The sequence below is a fragment of the Fringilla coelebs genome, assembly GCF_963513975.1.
Source record: "Fringilla coelebs genome assembly, chromosome: 3".
Classification (NCBI taxonomy): Eukaryota; Metazoa; Chordata; class Aves; order Passeriformes; family Fringillidae; genus Fringilla; species Fringilla coelebs.
Genome location: NC_140030.1, coordinates 58,699,882 through 58,725,462, shown reverse-complemented (window position 1 = coordinate 58,725,462; position 25,581 = coordinate 58,699,882). Strand labels below are relative to the sequence as shown.

Sequence of the window (25,581 nt, the reverse complement as noted above, 5' to 3'; positions counted from 1 at the left end):
TTAATAAAGAATTCCAGTAACAGAGGTATCACAAGAAAAAAACCTCTCCAGACTTCCAAGCACCGTAAATGTAACACAGTTAAAAGCTACTAAGGCTCAGATAAAATTCTCCCTCAAATCTGAAATGATAAAGACAGGTTTAAAGAAGCTTCACAAGACAGTTTCTATACATGCTCACTATACAATTACTGCACCTTAATTGGGTGGAATAATGTCACATTCCCTACAACAGGCTTTTTACAGGAATCCAAGCAGCGCAAAAACATCTAATCAAGACTGGAGATAGCACATTGCAAATATCCTGGGTATAATTCCTGGCAGCAGCAAGCTGAATGGAATACTTAGTGTCAAGGACACCCATCACGAGATGAAATTTGTCTCAGGATGAGTATTAAGTACGTTCATATCCATGGCAGTTTTCAACCCAGTGGGAGAAATGCAAAACATGTCTGTTAATTTGCCTTTTGGGTGCTGTTTGCTTGCAGTAAAGGACTAACAGCAATGGCAAATGGAAAGGCAAAAGGAATTCCATTCCCTGTTGTCAGAGGGCCAACATGGAAACGAACAGCTTTCTGCTTAAACCTCAGTAAATTCATTGAGATGGAGATGGACATTTAGATTCAACTTGCATTTGTGTCAAAACATTTCAAACTAATTTGACAGCAGTATAACTACTGTGCCTGCAGCCCCCTTCCAATGACCACAGCTGTATTTTCCAAAAGAAACCCAGCAGGGCTCTGGCTAACACCAGAGGAGAATGCTTTAATGACAGTGGTGGCGGCACTTTGCTTCTCCTGGGATATGTGCAGTGTGTTGCATGACTGAGTCTGAGCTGGACACTCATACCCTATCCCTATGGATTTATGGTTTGTGGCTTTTTTCCTGGTTTGTTTTTGCTTTAGCCAGAATTTCAGATACTTTTTGGGTCAGTACCCACACATCAAATTTTGCAAATGCAACCTCAGAAGAATCACCATTGAGGAAGGAGCCGTGGGAGTGTGAATAGCAAAAAAAGAGTGGTTTCCTGAGCCCGTCAGGTTCTTGCCAGGCATGCTCACACAAACAGGTGAGGCAATGTGTGCATGGTGTCTGAAGAGAGTTTGAGCCTAATGAATCTCAGCAGAGGCAAGATGAGTCTTGGCTGAGCCAAATTCAGACAGAAACCAGCAGGAAGGCACAGATGTGCTATGGACATTAACACAGCCCATGCACACTCTCAGATATGCTTCCTTCCTGAAGTTTCAGGAGTAGGGAAAGGAGTGCACTACACCATGCTAAGGATCCACCTGTTTCCTAGTATTTAGTGTGATTTTTAAAGCATTATCTATTTAGAATCACAGTGTATCAGGGCATTTCAAGCTAAAAAGTTTCCTGTGTTTCAGTTATCAAATAACACTGCTGGGAAACTTCATTTTAATTTAAAGAAATGTTTTCCAAACTAAAAAACACCGATGCTTTACACAGGAAATAAAAATTAATTTTGCTTGAACGTCCATAATGGTATTTTAACAGAAAAGAAGTTCTACTTATTCAAGGGGCATTTTACATAGCAGAAGCCTGGATTTACAAGACACTTGTTTAACTTTAGGTTTTCAACAAAGCTGTTGATTATTCAGCACTTCACTAGCAAAATAGTCTCACTGACGGGCAAAGACATCCACCATATGTAGCAACAATGCTAATTCACATGGAGAAGGGGGCTGAAAAATTAAACTCCTATTCCACAAGAAACCAAGTCATTAGGGGATTTTATGCTGGAGTTTTGCTCCAGCTGCTACTAGACTTACCTAGGAAAAAAACCAAAAACATGTGAACTACGTGTTTGTGCCTTATGTACTCTGGTCAAATGTCTGCCAGCAGAAACCCCATATCTCAGATACTTTAAAAAAAGGGTCATTTCACATCTGCTGTGGTTTGGGAATGATACTCTCCAATTCAGTGTCCCTACTAAGACTCTCCAGGAATGCCTTCTCCCAGGAAGCAACTCCTTTTCCTCTCCCCCCATCATGTGACATTGGATGGAATATCCTCCTGGTTGTGGCCCCCCGCCCCCCGCCCCGTACTGCTGCAAAAAATTAACCCTGTCCAAGCCAGAATCAGGCCACCATCTCTCACTTTTTCTTTTGTCTGAGAATTTTTTACAACAGCCTTTTAGTAATTTTCTGACCTGGTTGTTCATTCCCACTGGCAAACTCCAGCGCTGCACCCTTAGCTGTGCTGATGCAACCACTTGCAGGCCATCACCAAAAGAGTCTTAAGGAAGGGAGGATTAAAAGTCTAAATGGGGAGTGTTTATGCACACCTATCAACAGCAACTTGATTCCACAGCACCTCTGCCACCTGGAGAGCTAGGGTGAAAAGGAAAGTTGTAAAATGTCCAAGGTGTCAAAAGCATGAAAGATTTATGATCAGCAATAAAAGCTACCCCTCTTCTCAGTTCCCTTATGTAAAGTTGTGACTGGTGCACGACTAAGTACATTTAGGTGAAGATTAGGTGACAGACAATAGACACTATGGATTATGGATTTGGATAGAACCTGACTTTTATAGATATGTAACTACCTATTAGTGCTACCGCTGAAGGAATTATGGCAGCTTCAGAGAATTCACACCAAATTCAATTTCAGCTTCCTGAGAAAATGGTGACATAAAACACTTAGGTAAATTTACATTGAATATGAGAAAATGCTTCAGGGCCACACAATACAAATATCTGCAGACAATTCATTAGGATTCTCTCAGAAACAACCAATCTTGCCTCTCCTGCCAGAGAGAATGTTCACTTCTGAAATCTCACACATTTAGAGCTACCAAAGCCATATGCTGCTTTTGAGGCAAGCACAAACACACACACACGCTTGCTGAGGCTGCCAAGCACCCACACCATAAATAGGATTATCTCCTAAGGCTAAAGCATAACAGGTGCTAAAGCACAAACTGCTTTGACAAAAACAGTATCTATGTAGCTGTACATTTCATTACTTGATAGAGAATGATTAAACCACAAAATCAGCACTGATAAAGGTGAGAGCCTGTCATTCCCAGGATTGTTTTGATTATCTAAACCGAATCATACCAGCGTTATCATCCAGCCATACTGCCACTTCCAGTCCATCTCACTTGCAACACATGATATTAGTGCCAAGTGGTGCTGCTTATCACAAAATCTTCTTTCTTCCCTTACTATCAACAGCAATGTTTTCACTAAAACATAATTTAAGAGTGCTTAATTTCTGCTAACCTTTTCTTACATTTCCTTCACTCTTCATCTCTTCCTTCACTAACAGCTGACCTCAGATTTTCTGTTTTTCATGTAGGGCTTGATAAGGATTTCCATGGACAGCAGACCAGCTACAGTAGATCTTCCTCTCACCCTTGTTTCCTCTGCTGCTCACACTCACCCAAGTGCCAGTGCAACAGAGGCAGCGCCGCTGTTTGTGCAGCCGCACACACCAGAGACACTCAGCCAGGCTAAAACATAGCCCAGGGAAAAAACCCTACTGCAACCCACATCAGTTCACACATCCACCTTATCATAAAGGCAAAGCCCATGTGAAGCAGGAAGAATTGCTCAAACTGTTCAAATCTGAGCACTGAAAGGCACCAGCAGAAAAAGCAATTGGGGCAGGGACACACACCTTGGCAGGGATTCCTGAAATCAGTCTTGCTGCCAGAAATCAGTATTAAGTGAAACAAAGCATGCATATTACCAGGCATCTGGTCTGAGACTATGCTCAAGATTTCCATCTTTTGCATCCTAATTTGGATGACTTTTTAAGCTCTTCACCTACTGGAGAAAGGAGTTAATCTTTTAAACTCCCCACAGCCCATCCCTGAGACTGCTGAAAACAACCCGTGTTCCCTTCCTCCTTAATTTCTTCTGCTTTTAAATATCCTCCTGACTTCCTCACTGACAGAACACATCTCTACAAGGCCAGAGACAACAGCAGTGAGTCCCTAGTCATACTACATTCCACTAGGTTACAGCTAAGTCCCACTTTCAAGAGAAGCCCTGGTCTAGTTTAAATTGAGTACCGTAAGTGAATGCCCATCAATGCAGCACTGACAGCATCCCTTCCCAGTTATAAAACATAAATACTTAAAACTACTTTATTCTCCAACAGAACTGTTGAAAAAACATGCATTTAACCAGAGGATATACAAAAGCACTGTTTATTTGTAACTTACACATTTAATACTTCAAGCACCTTAAACATTCACTTTAGTCTCAATGCCTATTTTTAATTATAACATCACCAGTTTAATTATAAGGTGAGAACCTCTGGGCTCACTGTTACTAAGCTGTTTGTGTTTTAGCAGAAATTCTTAATATAATTTGAAATGCAAGGCAGTGGCACTTTATTTTAAACTTACACATTCACTGAAAGCAATAAAGAAGAATCGCTGGTTGGCTAAGTGAAACAGTATGCAGACATCACTCATTCCTCTTCTTGGGAAGGCTGCCAAATGAAAACATGATGGGAGTATGGCTGAAGGTGCTGTGTGGGGTGACAGAGTGCAGTGCTAAAACAATAGCTGACTCTGCACATTCGAACTCCTACTTCTAGCTTTTCCCTTGGATAAAATAAAAACACATTTATTAAAGTATCTGTATATTCTAGTTCCAGAAGATCTGTGGCTGACAAAAGGATTTCCAAGTCTTTAGCACTCCTCTTCCTTTGCTGGCACAGGACAATAGTTGGTTTTTTTAATTAGTGAAAAAGCATTTTCAGTCAAGCAAAACACTTTGTGAATCAACACCTAAGCCTGTGGCCTTAGAGATTTATTTTCCATTTCCCCAACTTTGAAATCCCAGCTGTGCGCAAGAAAATTGTTCTAAGCAAAGACTAGGGAAATAATGAAAACAAGCATGAAGGTACAGTGCTGTCAAGAGCCTACATCCACAAATAAAGACATGGAGTGGCAGAAAGACAGCTTCCAACCCTACAACACCCAATTCAGTGAAAGAAGTGTCCAGATTCCACAGAAATCTCTTTGATGGGAGTGGGAGGAGTGGGTGGTACGGACCTGTGGAATTGCTCTTTAATGGGGCTTCACTGCTAGATGTCTTACTGGCAGTAGAGGGGAGGGGGGAAATAGTTTAAAGCCCAGCACATGGTGCAGGGCAGCACAGCCTGCATTTCAGGATGAGAAATGATCGCCATCAATTACTAGGAAAAGTTCCAGTAAGGACCATTTTATTTATTCCCACCCCAGCAGTACCTGAGGGCTTTCTCTTAGGTCCACACATGACTGAACTCCGTGCTGTACAGAGAACAACACAGAAGCTATTTGCTTCCTAGACAAATAGCAGAGGTATGCTGGGCTGCTGTGACAGCAGATACACAGTGGATGGGTTTCATGGCTTAGCAACTCCATGGTATTCGTAGAGGAAACAGGAAATACTCCTGTTTTCAAACTATAAGAAACACTCTGCCTTGGGATAGTCCCCTTGAGGTTGATATATCCTCAAACACAGGCCCCATGAGCCCTTCTTGACTCTGCCTTCCTCTTTGAGCTGGCTCCTCCTCTCGCAGTACAGGCACCAAGGAGCTTTCTCCACTGATGGGGCTCTTCCTCCTCCATTATTCACAGCTCATTCTTGCTTTGAGAGACCATAGATGGAAGAGAAAATATGCACAGAGAACTGCTGCTGGCAGAGTTTTCTCTGTTCCGATGCTACCCTTAGACCCCTCTGAGTGACCCATTGTCTGTGACAGCTGAAGCAAGGACTGGAGGGAATGAGATAAGTGACAGCCCACACCATTGCCACAGCAAAACAGAGGCAGGGGCAGACAAAACTCCGGACTCAGATGCTCCAGATTTGCCCTAACTATTATTATGCTCCCAGCAGGGGAAGAAAAATACCAGGGCCGAGGCTGCTAACTGCTTGAATGCCTCTCTGAGAAGTGCTGCTGCTCAGCCTCGCTCCCAGCGGATAGTCCCAAGCTGAGAAAGCTCTCCTTTGTCCTGCAGGCTGGCCAGACAATGCACTGCACCCTGCCAAAATATTTCTGCAATCAACTTTCACTGTATAACCTGGAAATATTTTCATTTGTCATGATATTACCTAAAGGCATAACACTGTCAAAAAAGTTGTCATCTGACAAATTTAGAAGGCTGCAACGACCCCTTCTCTTCCCTCCCATTTGTGACCTTTAGAGTCTCCAATTTAGTTTTCTAGTGCAGCATAAAGCTGGTGATTTGAGGCTCTTCAATAATATTTGTCAGGTTGCCATGTCATTCTTTTAAGGGGACAGTGCTAACTCACTGAGCAGCCAGATATGCTGACCCTGCCTCATGCCAAATGCCTGTCCTTTTCTTCCATCTCCCCAGCGCCCACTCCACTCCAGCTGCTGGCAGGAAGGAGCAATGTACCTCTAAAAAACCTAATGCCTGCCTTCCTCAGACCTATGGTCCCCATCCCAGGCTGAGGAGGGCTGCTCTAGGCCGAGGGAGAGTTCACCAGAGCAGAAGAGAGGAGACCAGGACAGTGAGGGCAGGTCACTCAACAGGCGTGCGTTAGCGAGGAACACAGCTTCCCCCTTCTCCTGATCGAGAACAGGCGCTGGAGCCAGAGAAATTTGGGAACGGGATGTGTTTCCATCCTTTCCTTTCCTCCCCCTAGTTATCTAAACTTACTTTTAATGGTTCAGTCAACTTTATTTTGAGTAATAGCTTTCTGCTGCAACTTAAAGACCCATACTTCAAGAAAACTGAACCCAGAAGGGAAGTCAACAGTGATAAGAGGATTGATATTCTGATATTTTCCATATGTAGCAAGAATATATATTAAAATAAACTGCCACAGATGATTTCACAAAGAGTTCAGGAGGCCTTTTAAACAAACCCATCCTTCAAACGCTGAAGAGAAACACTCTGCAAGAAACCAACTCAACAGTAACTTAAGAGAGGTTATTGTGCAGAGGGGGCAAAAATCCATACTAAAACCACACAATACCATAGTGTTTACTTCAATTACTGCCAATAATGTTTTAAGCTAGTTATCATAGACTTCAGAGTTATAAACTCTGAAGTCTATGATATGAAAACTCATCCTTGCTCTTGAACCAGTCCTCCTGACCTGTGCAATTCCTAATACTGTAAGTATTTCAGGGTACTCTATCTGTTTCTGTCCTTTCCTTACACTTTTACAGTGGAGATGGTGTAGGATTTACTTGTCATAGGTCATGTCTTGTATTTGATCCATGAAATGACTGCCACACATACACACTCCCAAAGCCATACATGATGTATTCTATTCTCATTTGAGGCCCCCAAAAATATTTGTTCATCTCATACCAAATGTCAAACAAATCTTTGCTATAATCAAGACTAAAAAAATGCAAACTACAAGCAGTAGCCACTAGGATAAAAAAAAAATATTGCCCGCTTAGAGAAACAAATAAAAAGAACCCAAGAAGCCATCTAAAAGTGGTAGTATAGAAGAGTATGTCAAGGAATGACACCCAAGGAAGTTTAAAGAGACCAGATTTGATGTTTTTAGGAATAAAATTAGCAGAGTCTTCTAATTAGACTGGCTTGCTATGATACTGAACAGGAGCAGAGCCTGAGTCCTGAACTCACACAACTGTGTTGTGTCCAATGTCTAAAATTGCTCGTTTGGCACACGCTCAAGTTTCACTGGACAAGATGGTAAAAATGTATAAAGATACTTCAGAAAAAAAAATCTGAGTCTCAACTTTTAACCAACACTTGACAGATCTAGAAAATACTTTCTTCTAGTGTTCTTCTCACATAACGCATATTTGTAAACATCCTTCAAGGAAGCTTTTGTTTTCAAAGATAAACTTGGAAATTACATAAAGCACTACAGAGATTAAAGCATTTGGGAAAAAAATGAAACAAAGAGAGCCCACTTGACATGGGCTATCCTCTAAGTACATGTCTGACTGCACACTAATAAAATAGTTTACTGAAAAGTTTGTTCTAACTAGAAAGAAAGGCTATAAACCAGTTTTACATATAAAGGTTTGAAGCTTTTTTTTTTTAAAAATACCCTGGGTACTGCTTTCTAACAAAAGATCAAAATATTGAATGAACCTGTTACAGCTACAGTGGTCGGTGCTGTTGTAAATTTTTCTAATTATAGCCAGTTCAGGAAGCAAATTCTGATGAAGTTTTCCAGCAGGAAAACAAGGTGCATAGACATCACGGGATTAAATGGAGACATGGAGTAAAGGGAACAGTAGAGCACTCTCAGGAAGACAGGCAGGTATATGGATGAAGTGGTAGTGGTTTTAAGCTGAGTATTTCCCCTCTTTGACCTCCCAAAAGGGAAAGAAAACAGAAAAAAAAAGCCAACCATGTAAATCCTGTGAAACTTGAGTCAACCAAGACTTAATATTATTCAAGTAACTGGACAAGTCTGACAATCAGATAAGGAATGGAACTATGTCCTTTCACTTACCCCCCCTTTGGGCACAATGAGGGGGGAAATAATCTGTCTGAATCCCATTTTACTGCTTCTAATCTTCCTTAAATTTCTTAATTTTACCCCAGGTCCAGTTACTTGAACAGCAGAAACCACACCTCAAAATTGCTACAACAACCAAAAAAAAAACCCCAAAACCTCAGGGCAGGCTTATTTGGGAGAGGTGGCTTTCCTTCACTTCTCTGTGAGCCTAGTAACCAATTGACCTACATACAGTAATAGTGGCAGCATTGCTGTTTCATTCTCCTGCTTCCAGCTGCTTCAGTCCCCATCCTTTGCACAGTAAGGATGAAACAGAAGCCTGAACTTTACACTTCACTGTTTTTGTTGGCCTGAATGTACTTTTTTGCAGTATTTAAAAATCTTTATATGTTTTTATAAAATCCCTTCAACATATTTTTGAGGCTTAGAGTACTTGTGTGAAGTTACAGGATACTAAGTTGATGTAAAGATGTGATTCATTCCCTTTGTGATCCTGCTGCTGATGCAACACAGCACGAAACGATGTGTCTGGGAAAGACATTAAAGTGGAAATCAATCTGATTTTCTTTATAGGCAGAGTCCACCCCTACCAATCCTTTTTGCTCACTTGTACCACCAGATTGTAAGCTACACAGTGGATAGTAACACCAGAGCTTTAGTATGAGCCTTGTCAAAGGTTAATGCATGATCCCTCTAACACAAATGTCCAGTGAGGAAAACTGTAACATGTATTTCTCAAAGAATTTTTTCCCTTCATTCTATTGCACAAGCCCCAGAAGATGACAGCCTGTGTTTTCAGAGCATCTCAGTAGAGACAAACTAAGAAAGGCTTATGCATTGTCCATTTTTCATCTGTAAAATTGCTGCATGGGCAAAGCGCCTTGAATACAGTGCTGCAGCACTAATAATCCCAACTCATTCCCATCTATTCTGTCAGGGCAGGGGTTAGTACTGATATGGGTTGGCTGGATTACTGACATTTTGTAAAACAGCAGGGGAGGTGGAAAGAAAAAATAAAATGGGTGCAACAGATACAGGGTGCATATCAAGGAGAAGAGAGAATGAAATATGACCACAGGGCATATCTGCCTCAGGCTGAACTTTTTTCTGGAGAGAAGAATCAAAACAGGAACTTCCAGCCATTTAAAAGAATGAAGCTAAGGTTCTGTTATAAAAAAATAGCATTTGAACATTTTCTAAAGAAACTTAAGCAGCACGGGCACAGGATCTGAAACTTGACAAGGGCTTCCTTGGAGCCAGAGAAGTCTGTTTGGCTGTTCAGAATTAAACCCACCCACATTTGGACAGCCAGGAAGGCCCTGAGAAATCATTTATACAAATGGCTGTCCAAACCTTCTTGGCAATGTGTCCCTCCAAATGTTCTGCCAGCACAGTGGTACCCCAGCACCTCCAGCGCTGCCAGGGGTCCAAGCTCCCCTTGACAGCTCACATCACAGTGCTCTTACCTTGCAGACAACTGCAATAACAGTCTCCAAATCATGGAAAAAAGGAGTCCCTAACTCTGGCAGACATGGGATTGAAACTTGGACCACACTATCCTTTGTTGGGTTATCTACGGGCTAAGCAAATTAGCCCCAAAGGCCCAGCAAGGATCAGAGGAACAATGCTAGGTGGAGGAACCCTCTGTAATGTAATCCCTGGGAAAACCCAATCAGTGAAAATTAGAGCACCCTGAGCCTGTTTCCTATGACAATCCAAAGGGAAGATGAGACCATTGTCCTCAGTGTGAAATGCACCAAGATGGGTCAATAGGGAAACTCTTTGATCAAAAGTCTTTGCAAATGAAAGGAAGTGATCGCCTACAGCAGCACAGGACTCTGTGGGATGTATGAAAAAGCAGATTTTGGGACTGTGTGAAGATTATGATGGGATTTTCAAAGAGGATAGTAGGAATGTCTAAAGACTGTTTAGTGAAAGGAGCAAAGATGGGAAAAGGGAGCAATCAAGGTGGATTGAAAAGGTGTAAGCATGGAAAGAAAATGAGAGGATAGAGGAGGAAGGGGTCAGTTGTGTGTAAAAGTGTCTGGCCAGTAGTCTGACTAACTGAGCTATGTGCTTGAGGACCTCTCTATTAATATTAAACCTGGTTTCTGACTGCCTTTTGTGTGGGTGTGCTCTCTGCTGGGTACCATGAGGACAGAGAGTGCGAGGTAAGGGCTGTGCCCAGCAGCTGTAGTGAGCTGCAATCCTCAGGGGCTTGTGGACTCTGGTGCCATCAGCTGGAGCAGAGCAGAAGCCCTGGGGGCTGCTCCTGCATAGACTGAGGACCTGGGGCCAGCAGCAGCAGCAGTGACCCATGTACTGTGTGTACCCATGTACTGTGTGTACCACATTGTACTGGCAGACTCCAATCTGATCCTGTGAGAGAAGGAACAGGACTGGGTCACCTGTGCTCTTTGTGTTCATGGGAGCTGGCTGTGGAGGTGGGTGCAAGGAAGGGCGGTGCTCCCTCTCTGTACTGACCTAGCTGGGCTGGGCAGGTGTGTGGGATGAGCACGGATGTGCTACCTGTCACATCCTTCTCAGACAGACAGTGAATGCTCCAGGAAGCCACAACTTGGTGCAAGACCTGTGACTGTGGGACAGCAACTACATCTCCTGTTATCCAACTGACAGAATACTGTCACTGTGACATCTTTGGAGAAGTCTCCCAAATTAACCAGTGAGTGTTCCATCTACATACATACCTTTATGTCAAACATGAAAGTATCAGATGTGTCACTCAATGCACGAAGTAACAATCATTACCTGATTGGACAAGCCACAGATTGCTGGTTCTCTCCAGCTTTTATGATTTTAAACCAAGGCAGGTTCCTTTCCAAGTATTTTGGATAACTTTGTTTCAATGTTCTCAATGTTCTTCTTGTTTTAAATCTAACTCTGATGCAGAATGCATTCATTAAAAAAAAAAAAAAAAAAAAGAAAAAACAGAAAGAAAAGAAATCTTACCTCCAAGCTGTAGAGATATTTGAAACTGTTTTTTTGATTGGCTGCCTTTTCCACAGCTTGAGCTAATTTCACTGCTCCTTTCCCACCAGCCGACCAGTGATGGCAGGGTACAGCATCAAATGCTCCAGACTCCTTTGCAATCTTACACACCAGATCAACCTCAGCTGGAGAGTCAGTTCTGCCAACCAAACAGTCCTGTCTCATTAGTTTGTTTGATTAGTTCTCTGTCACAACCTTACAAACTTACCACAGCAGTGGTAAAGTAGGTGTACATATAGAAACTGTGCCATATACGTAATGCATTTATGTACAGCATAAGTATTTACATGTTTCAAGAAAATTTTGTAATTGTTATAGCTAATTAACATGGAAGATTATCAGTTCTGTAATAGTATATACTTCTTTCTGTTGCTTTTAGAACATTAAGAACAAACTAAAAACTTAAATATGTTTATATTCATGATGAAAAAAGGAAATTCTTTAATAGCTTCTTTGTTCATGCCAAATTGAATAATTTAAAAACCAAGAAAAGTGAGGAATTTGAACAAGACTTACTTGAAGACGTTTAGAGCAACCACAACAGGAACTCCAAAGAGCTGAGTAATTTGAATCTGTTTCTGTAGATTACAGCAGCCATCAGATACCAGCTGGAGGTTCTGTGCAATTAAATAAAAATTAATGGAAATGGTAAGATACATAAAGTCTTCTCCAGCCAAAGAATTTTCCATAAATTTAGTGAACATAAACAGTGCCGATCATGACAGTTGCAGGCAAGTGAAATTCTTCCAGACAAAAGTATTCTGGCACTTATTAATTCTCATTCCAATTAATGAGCATCAGATACATTTAAGCAAGCATCCAAAATTTGTACATGAACCCATTGCTCTCTTCTGAGACACAGGAAGATGGTGCAGCTGATGACTGGTTGCCTGTCATGATTGTGAAAGGGATGTTAGTCTGCTGTTTGCAAAGTTTATAAACAGTAGTGGGGTGGGGTTTGACACACAGATGTGTTAGATGCACAGTTCATATATGCACATGCACAGACTACCCCAAGCACATTACTGGATTTCCTTATTTACTCTTTTACCTCACACTTGTCCTAACTGTAACAAAACACACACCCTTAGCTTCACACAAGCAGAAGACCAGAACTTGTCTGGAGTGCAGGACAAAGAAAACAAACCAGCAGAATTCACTTAGTTTGAACAGCGACATCCCACCCCATATGTGAAGCATAAACATATTAAACTTCTTTTTAAATGAGCAGGTTATGCTATCATTAATTTCACCATGCTGCTTTTGTGCTTCTATAAATGCCTGTACATTGATCAGTCTGAAAACTTAGTGGCCCTGGAAAAACTATTGAAAAAAGGTTATTTTTCAGTTATTTCAGTTTGCTATTACAATCCATCACACAGTCACACACACCATACACCTAAGAGGGGTAACACAAAGGGGCTGAGGGGGGATGAGGTGGTTTTAGTTGTAGGCAATGCCCATTAGAGATGTTCACTGCATGTCAGCTTTAGAGCATGCTATTGTCAAACCTGAGGCTGCACACTGTCCAGCCAGAGCAAGAAGTTCTGGTTCTCTGTACACCATATTATTTTGCACCTTTAAACAAAACCCTCTTTAAAGTTTTATAACAGTTCCTCTTACCTCTTCTGTGTATTCTTTCTTCAAGGGGGCACCAGCAGTTACCTGGGATCAGGTAATAATAAACAAGCAAAGTCATCACAAATTGATACTTGTCATAACCCAAAAGGGTCTGAAGTGCAATTTTGCTGGCTTTCTGTACTGCCAGTTAACCCATACCAGTGCACACAGCATCACAGCCTGACTGCAGCTTGTGCTTTATTCCCAGTTGCACCAGCACACAAACAACAGCAACACCTCCTATTGTGTTTGGGGAGCAAGACACAGGTAGTGCCTCAGCAATTAGCTGCAAAACACTACTAGGGGAGGCAGCTGGATCTCATTCTACATGTTGTTACAGCACACCAGCAGTGCAAAGACAATAGGCACCAATTTCCAACAGCTGAAGAAATAACAGCAACAGAGAAGAACATCATCTTTGATGTTCTTTAATTACTGCCCATGGCAAGGAACTGCATGCAAGTAATTTGTTGGAAAGCACAAAGGTAGACATGCAAAGTGCATCACAGGGGTACTGGGATACTGTACTGAGTCTCCAAGGAGCACATAACATCCATCCCAGGCACCAGACCTACTTTTGTCTCTGGCATTAGTCTTTTTTATAGTTAACCTCCCAGTAAAAGTATCTGGTACTCTACATGCCTCAGTGATGAATGCATCGCATTTGTAAACAAATGAAACCTTTAAACTTCTAAGGACACAAGTGAGACAGAAATAGAGACAGTTATTAAGACATATTTAAGTCCTATTTTTGCTAGATTGAGTGATAACACATGTGAAAATATACTTGCCTCGATAGGGATGGAGAAATAAAATTCAAAATAAAGAAAACATGCATCAGAAGTGTACTAAAATGGTAGAAAATTATATCATTACATCAAACTGAAAGACTGAAAAAGGGTAGCTAAGCTTTAACTCTTAGAGAAGATTAGCTGTAAGGGAAACCATGCCTTCTAAAATTTTGTGGCTGTGGAAACAGCTCTGGTATTTTCCCCCAGTGTGACTGTTTCCCTGGCAGCATCACTCTCCAGCATGCTGCTGGGCAGATGAAAGTGCTCCTAGGAGTTAAGTGTCTCTCTGCTTGGCTAGCACAGTCTGATCTGACTGCACATTCGGGGAGCATTTCTACAATCAGTAATCTCTAAAATCTCTTTGTGCCTTAGACAGCAAAAAATGATACACTGGTGATTCTCGGTACACCCGGAAAACACTTGCAAAATGTCATCAGTTACTTCAGCATCCCTGAGGGAATTAATCTGAGTGAAAGAAAAGGACACAAGGGGTACCCATTACTGGAGTGAAAGAAATGCCAAAACCTTCACTAACAATGTTCTCTACTTCCACTCACATACTGCAACTCAAATTCATCTCATTCCTCCTTGGCTGTCAAATTTCCCAGCCTGTGACGACTTCAGTGCACTTACAAATGCTGTTTCAAAAGGCAGGGAAAAGAATCTCTATCTCTTACAGCTTTTTTAAAAAATGCAACACCTTCTCTTCCTCTGCAAGATATAGTACTTCTTCAGAGCTCTTTTGTCCCTCATCTTTCATTTGTGGCTTAGAGATAGCATTAACTTTAGTGATAACATCTATACAATGAGGCATCTCAGAAGGGTTATCTAAATACTGCCCTATAGACTACCCCAAATATTTCTTAAATCAAGGTATTTAACTTATTTCAAATATTAGCAATAATTTGATTTTTTCAAGAAAGGTGCAAAAACTTACATTTGGCCCACCTCCATGCATCTTCAAAGCCCTCACTGTAGCAACAAGTACAACCACACTGGGAACCAAGCCAGACGCTCTGCATTTGATGTTGAAGAATTTCTCCATCCCAATGTCAGCACCAAAGCCAGCTTCAGTTACTGTTAAACATTAAAAAAACAAAACAAAACCACACATTAAACATGCTTTTGGTTAAACACTGGGGGATATTTCTACTTCAGCATACAGTGCACTTAAATACACACCAGTACTCAGTTTTGAATGAACTTTTAAATAGAGGTCTATTTACATTACTGAGTCTGATTAAAAACCAATTCTCAACTCAGAAATAAATTCTCTTATTCTTAGATGTACAATATGCCATCAAAGGTAGTTCCATGGGGGGGGGAAACCAAGCAATCTAAATTAGTATGAATCAAAGTACTTAAAAAATACATAGTCCTCTAAAATCACTGTTTTGGTGCAATTACGTGTAAAATGATTGCAAATTCTCAGATATAAGACTTTCCTAGATTATTCCTCCTCCTTTGATTTCACTAAAGATGTGCTTTCATCACCGTTAATGAACCTAAACCTTCTAGGTTTGCAGAACTTCTGGTGATCTCTTGCTTTTGTGGAGAGGATGTTTAGTTATAAACACAAACCAGCAGCTACAGCCACATCTCAGTGTTGAATATGCTGTTAAATAACTAATTCAATAATGGGATTTTGCACCAAAGAAGTCAGACATGAATGTAACATGACTCAAGAGAAAAATCTGTGCAGAATTAGGATACACCTGGCAAAGTTTGTTTAGAGGACCTACAAATAAAGAGAAGATAATCTGTATTAAAGGATACCAGACCCTTCAGAGTGAATTTGTTCTGATTTGTCAAATAGAAATTATTTTGATTGCTTCTTTTAAAATCCAAGTAATTTCTTTATATCAGACAAAGAAAAGCACAGAGCAAATAAAAAAAATTAAGGGATTAGTTCTCCTGTTGGTTGAAAATTTACTGATGCAACGATTTCCCACCAGAACACATTGAAGAGCCGGGCTCAGTGCACACCTCTCAAAGATGTGAAGGGACTTTCAGGCAGACAAGTCAGGGCAGGAAAACAGCTTGCTCCAGAGGCTTCTGGACCTGACTCCATGCAGGGCTGGTAATGTGTTCTCACAGCCCAAATCAACTTATAAAACCTTGTAAATTCCCTTCTCTTTCCCTCTTGCCAGCAGTTTTGTCTCTCATACTGAGGAGGGGAAGGAACCACAAACTGTGATTGAACATTTCAGGATTGGCAACCTTCAGCAGGGTCAAGGACATACAGATCTGCTCCGTTGCTGTGGCAGAAAGCATCTCACTGTTGGCAGCTGATGCACTTTAGGAAGTCCCAGCCTTTGAGCATTTGTCCTAACCCCACTGGTCCTGTTCCACCTCTTCTTCGTTTTGCACAGGCTGAAACAATTGCCTGGATCTGCTCTAGGGAGGAAATGGCTGCTGGGGCTGGGAGAGGAAGCAAGTAGTAGCAAACAAGGGGGAGGGCCTGCTGGGGGGAGCAGGGACCTCTTGGAATAGTAACATGGCAAGTGTCATGATTAACGCTGTCCTCAATCATTGTAATAACTATATCATCTTTTTCTACATAGCCCTGAGAAAAACAGACATACTAAACATGGGGAAAAAAAAAAAAGATGTTTACACAAATGCAGTAATTCATAGGAGCAAAGCTAATGCCAGGATAAGTCATATGAAAAGCAGAGCCAGGGATCGCATTTCTGCTTTCCAGTAACCCTCATTCTTCTTCTCCAGTCTCTAATGTGGCATAGGGTGATTAATGGGAACCCTGAATTAGGAATATATAACCACGATCAATCTTTAATATAAACAACAGATAAACTACCAAGTGCTTGAGAGGGTGGGAAAATAATTTGTCTCTTACAGAGATTGCCAGCACATATACATAGCAGTCTCCTAACATTTCCAAACAAAGTTTCCAGGGAGTTAATCCATTTCATACCAAGCCTTTTCAAGGGTCAGCTTCCCTCTGAGAAAGGGGGGATTCCAAGTCTGCCTTTCAGTGGGAGAAAAGCAGAGATATCAGCCTTCCACAGCAGCTGCTCGCACAGCAAGCCACCCCTTGGGCAGTCCAGGCAGCCAGGACTGTGCATATTCCTCTCTTCTTTGCAATCTTCCCTTTCATACAGAGGATAAAAATCACTTTTGCCTAAAGAACCCAAATATACTGTGTCAGAGTTCAGCAGAGTGAGTACTACAACATGGAGACCAGGATTTTTTCACTGGAAGTAGAGGAAAGGGAGAGAGACGTCAGTGCTTTCTCCAGAGTGCGGAAGGAAACAGGATGTAGTAGAAAAGCTGCCTGGATGAAAGTTGCAACTCCATTTTATTTCCTCCAAGGAATATTAGGAAGATAGAATAACACGCCAAGCTATTATATTTTAAAATCTTTGTGCTGAAACACTTAATAGAATTACTTTCAGATTGTTTCCTGCTTTCAAATGAAAGCGTCAATGAAAAACACAGACTACGAATGGGAAGTTTCAAACGACTCTGCACTTAATGATCATGAGATAAACCAGCTAATCACTTTAAATGTAACAACAGAAATCGAGAGTAGTATGTGGCGAGCTAATCACTTTACATGTAACAACAGAAAATTAAAGAACTACTCAGGTCCACTTATTTTGACAATAATTTCTCAGACATAGCTTGTCAATAGAAGAGAATTACAGGTGAACTCATAAATTTTGGGCAACAAACATCTACTTTAGAAGCTGTGGTCTGCTGTACTTCAGCTGTAGAAAAGTTTGTGACACAAGCTGCCTATGGATTTGTGCCCAGCTCCAGCTTCCCCCCTCCCAGTTGCCTGTTTATCCCGTGCCTGCCAAGCGACCATTTCCCAGCTCCATGAATCACAGCTACCTGGGCTGCTGCCCTGGAAGCAGGTAGGGGGTTTGTATAGGTACCAGCATGGTGTTAATTGCTTGCTTTGATTTCCAGGCCACAAACACATTTCCAATGCAGTTTTAATGAAAGTAAAGAGGTAAATGATTTGCCTTCAGCAAGCTCACAGAAAACACACAAGTATTTGCATTTCCAGGCTGAGAACACAACTCCATGGCAAACATATACTAGATCAGTGTTAATACAGGCCCAGGCCTTGTCTTGCCTCCTGAATCCCCTCTTTGCACTGATAAGACTCAATGATGAGCTGGACAAGTGCTACAAGATTATCTTCGGGGTACAATTTTCAGTCAGTACAGTCCTCTGGACTCTCACTGTGTGGTCATATAAAGTGCAAAACCTAAAGTGCAAACCTGTTGTTTGATTTTGTGCTGCAGTTTTAGACCCTAAGCATCATAAAGAACATTGGAATGAGGATTAAAAATTAAAATTTCATGTATCAGCAGCGCTGTTAGGAACACAGGAACTGTGTTTGTGGCCTGGAAATCAAAGCAAATCAAAGTATCTGCACTACCATTGCATTACAGTGGTCTATAGGTCAAACCTAGCAATTAATTTACATATATATCAGAAATAAACTGCATCAAAATGGTAAAATAAGGTCAAATAATTTGTTCTCATAAAATATCCACATGAGTGTGACCAAAAGCAGCTCATTCTTACACATCTGGGTAACTGCGGGATCTTGGGTCAAAAAGCCAGTAGGCAAAACACAACACGCAATTGCTACAGCTCCTGCTACCGAAATAATCAGTAAACCATAGTTTTCTTTTAGAGCAAGAACCCTTAATATCAAAATTAGGTAAGGGGAAAATGGGGAAGGAGAAGCCCATAGGGGTGAAACCGGGCAATAGAGAGAAGTCTGGTGCAAAGTCAGAACAAACTCTCTTCACTGCAGTCTTTAATTCTACTTCAGGGTTCAGGCAAATGCATAAATCACTCTCAGGGTTTTGTTTCTTGTTTATAATTATCATAACCTTCTTTATGTAATTACTGCCTTATCAAGGACATCTGGGAATCACCTACATGTGACATTAGCTTAAATAGACAGTGTCGTGCGTTAAGCAGCTAATCAGATTTCCCTATCATTCTTAATACAAAATCTAATTTTTCTCCATCTAAAAATACATCTATCTTGCTAAAGCTGCATAAAGTGGTTCCACATTACTCTTACATTGATATAGTGCTTAAAAGCCTTACAGAAAGTGATGTTTAGAATATTTTTCAAAAAGCTATTTCACCCACAATTGAACTTGATGTGTACTGAGGGTAATTTCTAATGAAAGTATCTTTTCCCTAGTCAGCCCTTTGTATCAACAAATCAATGTCAAAATAAAGCATTTGTACTATAAAGGGCCAAGTCAGATGCGCACACATGAAGCGAAGCTTGAGGACGAATTGTGAGCCTGGATTCCTGAACAATGTAAAAGGAAATGGAAACTCTCAGCTGCAAGTTGCCATTTACTCCCCACATGTAAACATATCTGTTCTAGTGCAGCTGTCTGCTGGTAAACTCAGGAAAGGAAGAGCTCAAAGTCACAGAAGCACATGAACTGTGAACCTGGAACTGGAGATATGCTAGCTATAAAGTACTGGTATGTTCTTTTTAAAGTGAAAAATATCAAGGTGTGCTATCGCCAAGATAAACCAGGATGATCAGTGATTTCTCTAACAGGATATCATATTTTTGTTAGAATAGCTAGGGATGAATAACCAGATGTTTGTCCATTTTGACTCTAGCAATTATTTGATGTGAACTTCCATTATTATGACTGATTTTGGAATGTAACAAATACTTTCTTCTCCCCCTCCCCACCCCCCTCAACAGAGGGAGTTTTCCTGTTCATTTTTCTTTTCATGCATTCTCAGATGTCACAGAACACAGGAACTCACGGCTACCACTGCTGAACACAAAGTCCAGCAGAAAACTGCACATGAATATGTTAGCCTGAACATTTTCCATGCCATGAAGAAAATATTTTGCACTGGTTATTAAAATTTTATGTTGTTGTTCTGAAGTCTAGAAGAAAAGGTAATAGGAAAAATATTTGCCCCTAAGTTTAACAGACCATAAGCTGATTGGATGTAATCTGTACTTTCCATCTTTTGCTAAAGAAAGATGGTATTTGCCCTGCTGACATCAGGGCACTGGAGGTTTCTGATTGTTGACACCCAATCCATGCTTTTGACTGAACCAGCAGATATGGCAGTTCCTTCAAAGGAGACATTATCTCCTTTGGCTCAGTCTCAGGCCTCAGCTAACAGTCACTGCCTGCTGGCAGCAAGGGCTGCATAGGAAACTTGGCTCCCAGGAATACACTTAATTTAAGTGCTGGTTCCCTTGGGACTCCATAACAAGCTATTTCAATCTTTTCCTCAGAAACATTTATTTTTCCATAAGAAAGTAATTTTACCATTGAAATGCAGGGTAGCTTTAAATGAGAAACTAAAGGTTACTTCATAACCTCTCACAGCTACTCACTTTTAATATCAATTGCTGTTAACTTTCCAAGAGCATCCCATACATTAAACAAAAGAATATTCACAATGATTCATACAGATTATTCCCAGACTATAGACAAAAAAGTATAGAAAATTCATTTATTTACTCCAAGCCAGACAGGTGAAGAAAACTTTTAAATCTCAATCCTCTGACAATTAAGGATACAATTGCTTTTTGTGGGTGTTAAAGGGGCCTGTTTATGTATGTATGCTGCAGATGTTGGACTTTAAATTCAGGGTGGGAATCAAACTGAAAATTCCAGGAGCTGGCAGGAGTAGCACTGTGTGACAGAAAGCATGCTCTGCACATCTCCACAGCTCTGCTTGCTTCCCTGTCTTGAAAATATGCAGAAGTGCAACTGCAGTGATTCCTGCCTCCAAACCACCAATTTAGGGCATGGTTTTACACCGTGGCTGAACCAAAAAGGCACCCTGACTTGCTGAAAGGGTAATTCTTGTTCATTCTTAAGTCTTCTACCTTTCTCTCCTGCTCTGTCCCTGCTGCCCAGACTTTTTTGGCATCCATTTAATTAGAAGGTAAACTGTTGCAATTTGCTAAACAGAAAGCAAAAACATACAAAAACACACACACACAAAAAGTTGCCAGTTTTTCCACTGGGCTATATTTGAATTAGTTGAAGTATGACCAGGCAAGTATCTGAACATGTTCAAACAAGCAGCAGAACAAGGGAAGGAAGGAAGATACGTTTCAGAAGTAGAAAACTAAATTCTTCCCTAGCCACCTTGTCAAACCATATTCCCATACTTCAAATGTAAAATTTGACACTTTCTTGCAGCTCATTGTAGTAATGAGCTCATTATTTAAATTTATTACTAGAGATTAAAACCAGAAGATGTCTTACAAGTCACAAATGATTCATTCTAATAGAAACTAAGTGAGCTGAATGTGGCTTCATGGGCTACACGTTTCTTTGAATCGCTCTGCTAAGCCAGCTGGGTTTTACAGTCACTTTCTCTTAATTTCTGTGTCCTATACTCATGTAAAGATCTGTAACTCTTAGGCTAAGTGTCACGAACTGCAATGCATAGCTAAATACACTAACCAAATACACACAGTTGTCCCCCCCCATTTTGTAACCTCTTTCTGTTACAACATTAACCAGGAAAATTCAAACAAAAGAACTGTGAATTTTAGGTTGCATCCTTTCACCATTCACAGCACGTTTTCTTTGAGGTAACAGAGTACCATTTGCTCATAAGACAGATGACCACGTTTGGAGCCCAATTAATGGCACAGGAATAAGGCAATTACATTACATACTTTAAAGATCACCATGGTCTTTGGCAAAAGAATTATTAGTCTTCTGGTAATTACAAAATTAAAACCTCACCACCTCTCTATTTAGAGTTGCGTGGAAGGAATAATTAACAGCAGCACTGATGGCTCTTCATTTAAGACCATTCTTTTACAATTCTGTAAGGAGTACATTAACTTATGGTACCCACATAATTTCCCTAAGGGCTTAAAATAAATTTCATCACATTTAAACCATGTTACTCAATGCATATCTCACTACCAGACGTTCATTTACTTCCACTTTTAAAAGATCCAGTTGGCTGAAGCACCTTTCATCAGAGCGAAACTGCTTTCTGTTGAGCTCTCAGGTTTTGGGTCCTTCTACACTCCCCTTAAAAAAGCTACTGAAAATGGTTTTCCAACATGCTTTGAGAATTCCTATTACAAGCATCTGGAAAACACTAACTTCAAGGGGCAGGCAGAGAGCCTGAAAATTTCTTCCCTGGAGAAGTTCTAAGCATTTCATCAAACGGTCATGAAGCAAAACATGCTTTAGCAGCAATCCTGTACTGTTTTGTGAAAAAGAAAAGAAGGGATGCAAAGAATCTTCTTTTTGAGACCTACCACCATTTCAGCATATGCCCTGAAAAAAGACATTCTGAAGGGCGGCAGAAACACAACTGGGCAATGAGCGAAGATACAGGTCATGATGAGGAACACAGAATTTTGCAGCCAGACAAGCTGCCATCAGAACCTATCACAACTCCCAGACAAAATCCATTTCAGCAGCACCTCCCACCACTGCTGGGCTCTGGGTGCCCAGCAAATCCCTCTGCCAGCTGCCCGCGCCGCTCCTCGCCCTGGTCACAGAACAAAAGCATCTCTGCACGGACGGCGCAGGAGCGGGGAATGCCACACAACAAAGGGCCGCTGAACCACGATGATCAATGCTGCTGTCACCGGCGCAGTCACCCGAGGCACGCCAGGCACGGAGTCATCCATCACCGCCGAGTGAGCCCACCCCGCAGCGCACGGAGCCGCTCGCCCCGGGCAGCCTGCCCTCGACACACTTGGAGAAGCGTTCTCCACCCCGCCCTTCTCTAACCCAGGGAGCACTTGCATACTATGATAATGATTTTGCCCATGATTTAGGCTTTGTCTTTTCTGTGCACCCATGTAGTGCATCCCTCTCCCGGAAGGACAAACAGGTTCTGGTTTTATTTCATCCCACTTAAGTCTTTGCTAGGGGACAGAATGCCTGCCTCGCATGATTGGCCTGGGAGAGGACACCAACAACACTATTGACAGCACAACTACATCATTTAGAAATTCATGGGAAAGGGCATCTCCTCTTATGTATCCCCAGGAAGAAGAATATTCTTCCCCTGCATGAGCAGTTTGTCTTGATGTAAAAATGGCCCAGTGAAACATCTGATGCAGAGGCTGTAAATCACTCTACAAGACCACCCCAAGACCTTTGCTGGAGTGAGAGTGAGACCTTTCCATTTTGTGAGAGTGGAAATTATTCTAAAAACAATGCAAGATGTGTGTATTAAACAAAATTTAAGATATCAATAAAGAAAAAGACGTTCTATGGAGACAAAGAATGCCGGGTACTGTCAGCAGTATTTTAGGAGACAGGAAATAATGCCTAGTAGTGAGAACATGCAGCATAAGCCACAGAAGAGCAGAGGAGGGTAAAAGAAGCAGGCAGGTAAAGCCTGCTGTGCTGCACAGACTTCATGCAATAGCCACATACATGGAGAAATGCAGCAGAAGCAACTTTGGAAATCATGGAAACTTTTCATGGAAGCTCTCCAGTACCTTTTGCAGGTAGGCGTTAGCTTGGTTGTAATCACCTGCATTTAAAAAATATTATATACAAAAATGGTATTTGAACCTCTACTCAAAGTGTAAGATTGATGATCTGTAACAAGCTTATTAATATGTATTTGCTGTTTTCCCTATTAATTGTGGATAAGAAAAAAGAACTGCACTGGTTCAAATTGCTATGGAAAACAATTGTGTCTGTTAAATGACATGATATCATGTGTAATTTATCTTACAGGAAGAATTACAAACTGAGGAAAGAGACAGTACTAAGGTCACACACCAATAAATCCCATCTCCCTACATGGAATTCCCAATCAAAAATGCAGTCAAAACCAAAATCAAACCAAACCATAATTCTGCTGGTTTACATGACAAATCCTTGCAACTGCTCATGGCTAAATCAATTCTTTAATGCCTGTGGTGAATTTATCCACTTAACCACAATTCAAGTAATCAGGGCAGCAGAATTGTCGTCACAAACTACCCATTAGCATTTCTGAAATATTTCTACATTATTAGTTGTGCCTCCTTACTACAGATTATAAATTATTAATTTTTTTTTTCAATTCCTCTTCATAATTGCCCATCATCTTGTCATCTTAGCTACTCTATCATCCTTTAGCCCTCCCCCACATTTTTGTGCTTTCTTGCTCCTTGTGCAGTGAAGAACCCCAAAACGTACACTGAATTCCTAATGCGCTTCTGGACAGGCTGAACCTGCAAGCCTTGATTTATGAAGCTGTTACTCAGTCCCTTGGGAGCTCTGTTTGAGATGCTGTAGATGGAGGCAGCACAAAGATACCGTGTCCTCATGCATGCAAAGCATCTGCTTGTCCCTGAAGCTTCATTCCCACTCAGGGCTTGCAGCCAGTGCCAAGCTGAAAATATTTTAGAAGCGTGTGCCTTATTCCTGCAGGTAGCAAAGTTGAGGAGCTTGAGACTGTCAGCTTCAATAAAGCTGTCAGCATAGAAAGCCAACAATAAAGGGACCAAAAAATAAGCCTACCATGTAAAAGACAGGTAGGCCACCCAAAATTTAAAAAAGGCTGTAACCTACATTTTCTCTTATTGCAGTAATCTAATCTATTTCCTCAATCAAATCAAATTAATTAAACAGCAGCTTTATAAAACTGCAAAAATTAAATCACAAGGTCAGAGCATTAAACTGACCCTGAGATACCATTTTGGATATTAATCTTTTCTTTTAATGTATTATTTTATAGAACCAGAGAGCAGCATTTGAACACTTTCAAGTGCTGTCAGTAGCCGACCTTCAAAAGCACCTTGGCTGTTTGCCAGAACACCACTCTTCCCATTAACAAATCATACTGGCCATACATAACCTAGCATGATTTGCAATCTCATTAACATGTTTAAAATGGTTTAGAAACAAATTTACATCCCTAGACATGAATTCTTGAACTTTTCTTTAAAGCTAATCCAATTAGATGATAAGATCAGATATGTAAACAAACATACTTTCTGTTTTCAAAGAGAAATAACTATTTTTCAGTTATTGTTTTCTGTTAAAATACCCAGCATACAACAATATGTATAGTTTGTTACCTGAAAACTAAAACACCCCAACAAAACAACAATTTAAAGTTAGCACGTTTTCAGAGAAATCACAGTATTTTTCTTTTATATTCTATTACCATAGAGCACTTCATTTCTGAGGAAAAAACAAAACATCTGTAAATAAAAATATTTGGAGCCCTTAGCATCTGCACTTTTCTTCCAGGAACATCTAAAGACATAATCTTAACCTTTTCCCCAAACCACATGATTTTAATTGGGCTCATAGAGAGGGCAGCACAGGATGAAAAGAAAACATATCAGAGTTCTGATCCTGACTAAGAAAATGTAGCTTAAAATAATGGTTTTTGAAACCCCTGTTAACAGAGCTCTCAGTGTGCCTGAGCTTATGGAATACTAGCGGAAAACAGGAAATCAACTCTGCAAAATGTAAATTTGTACTAGCTGATATGAAAACTTTGCCTACTATAACTACCGTAATCAAAAATGGAAATACATATATTTATGTCCTTTTTGCATTCCATGTTTGTACTGACTTCTCTGGAGCCTTGATGAATTAAGTAAATATACAAAATAAATAAACAAATATTGCCCCTTCAATACACGTACATTATCAACAACTGTAATTATAAAAGCTTTCAGAAAATAAAACACTTCTGCCTGCAGGCTCAGAATGAGTCAGAAAATAAAAAGCA

At 40.7% G+C, this 25,581-nt stretch overlaps 1 protein-coding gene across 1 annotated transcript in view; it reads right to left on the bottom strand.

Moving 5' to 3' along the window:
• The window catches only part of LOC311152149 (monofunctional C1-tetrahydrofolate synthase, mitochondrial-like), a 107,058-nt gene that overhangs the window by 51,995 nt on the left and 29,482 nt on the right, over positions 1-25,581 (bottom strand). The window contains exons 6-9 of the mRNA XM_084202996.1: positions 14,795-14,934; positions 13,070-13,111; positions 11,963-12,063; positions 11,408-11,585 (exon numbers count right to left, since the gene is read on the bottom strand). Of these exons, the coding sequence (XP_084059122.1) occupies positions 11,408-11,585; positions 11,963-12,063; positions 13,070-13,111; positions 14,795-14,934 (461 nt within the window). The remainder of the gene's footprint in view (positions 1-11,407; positions 11,586-11,962; positions 12,064-13,069; positions 13,112-14,794; positions 14,935-25,581) is intronic.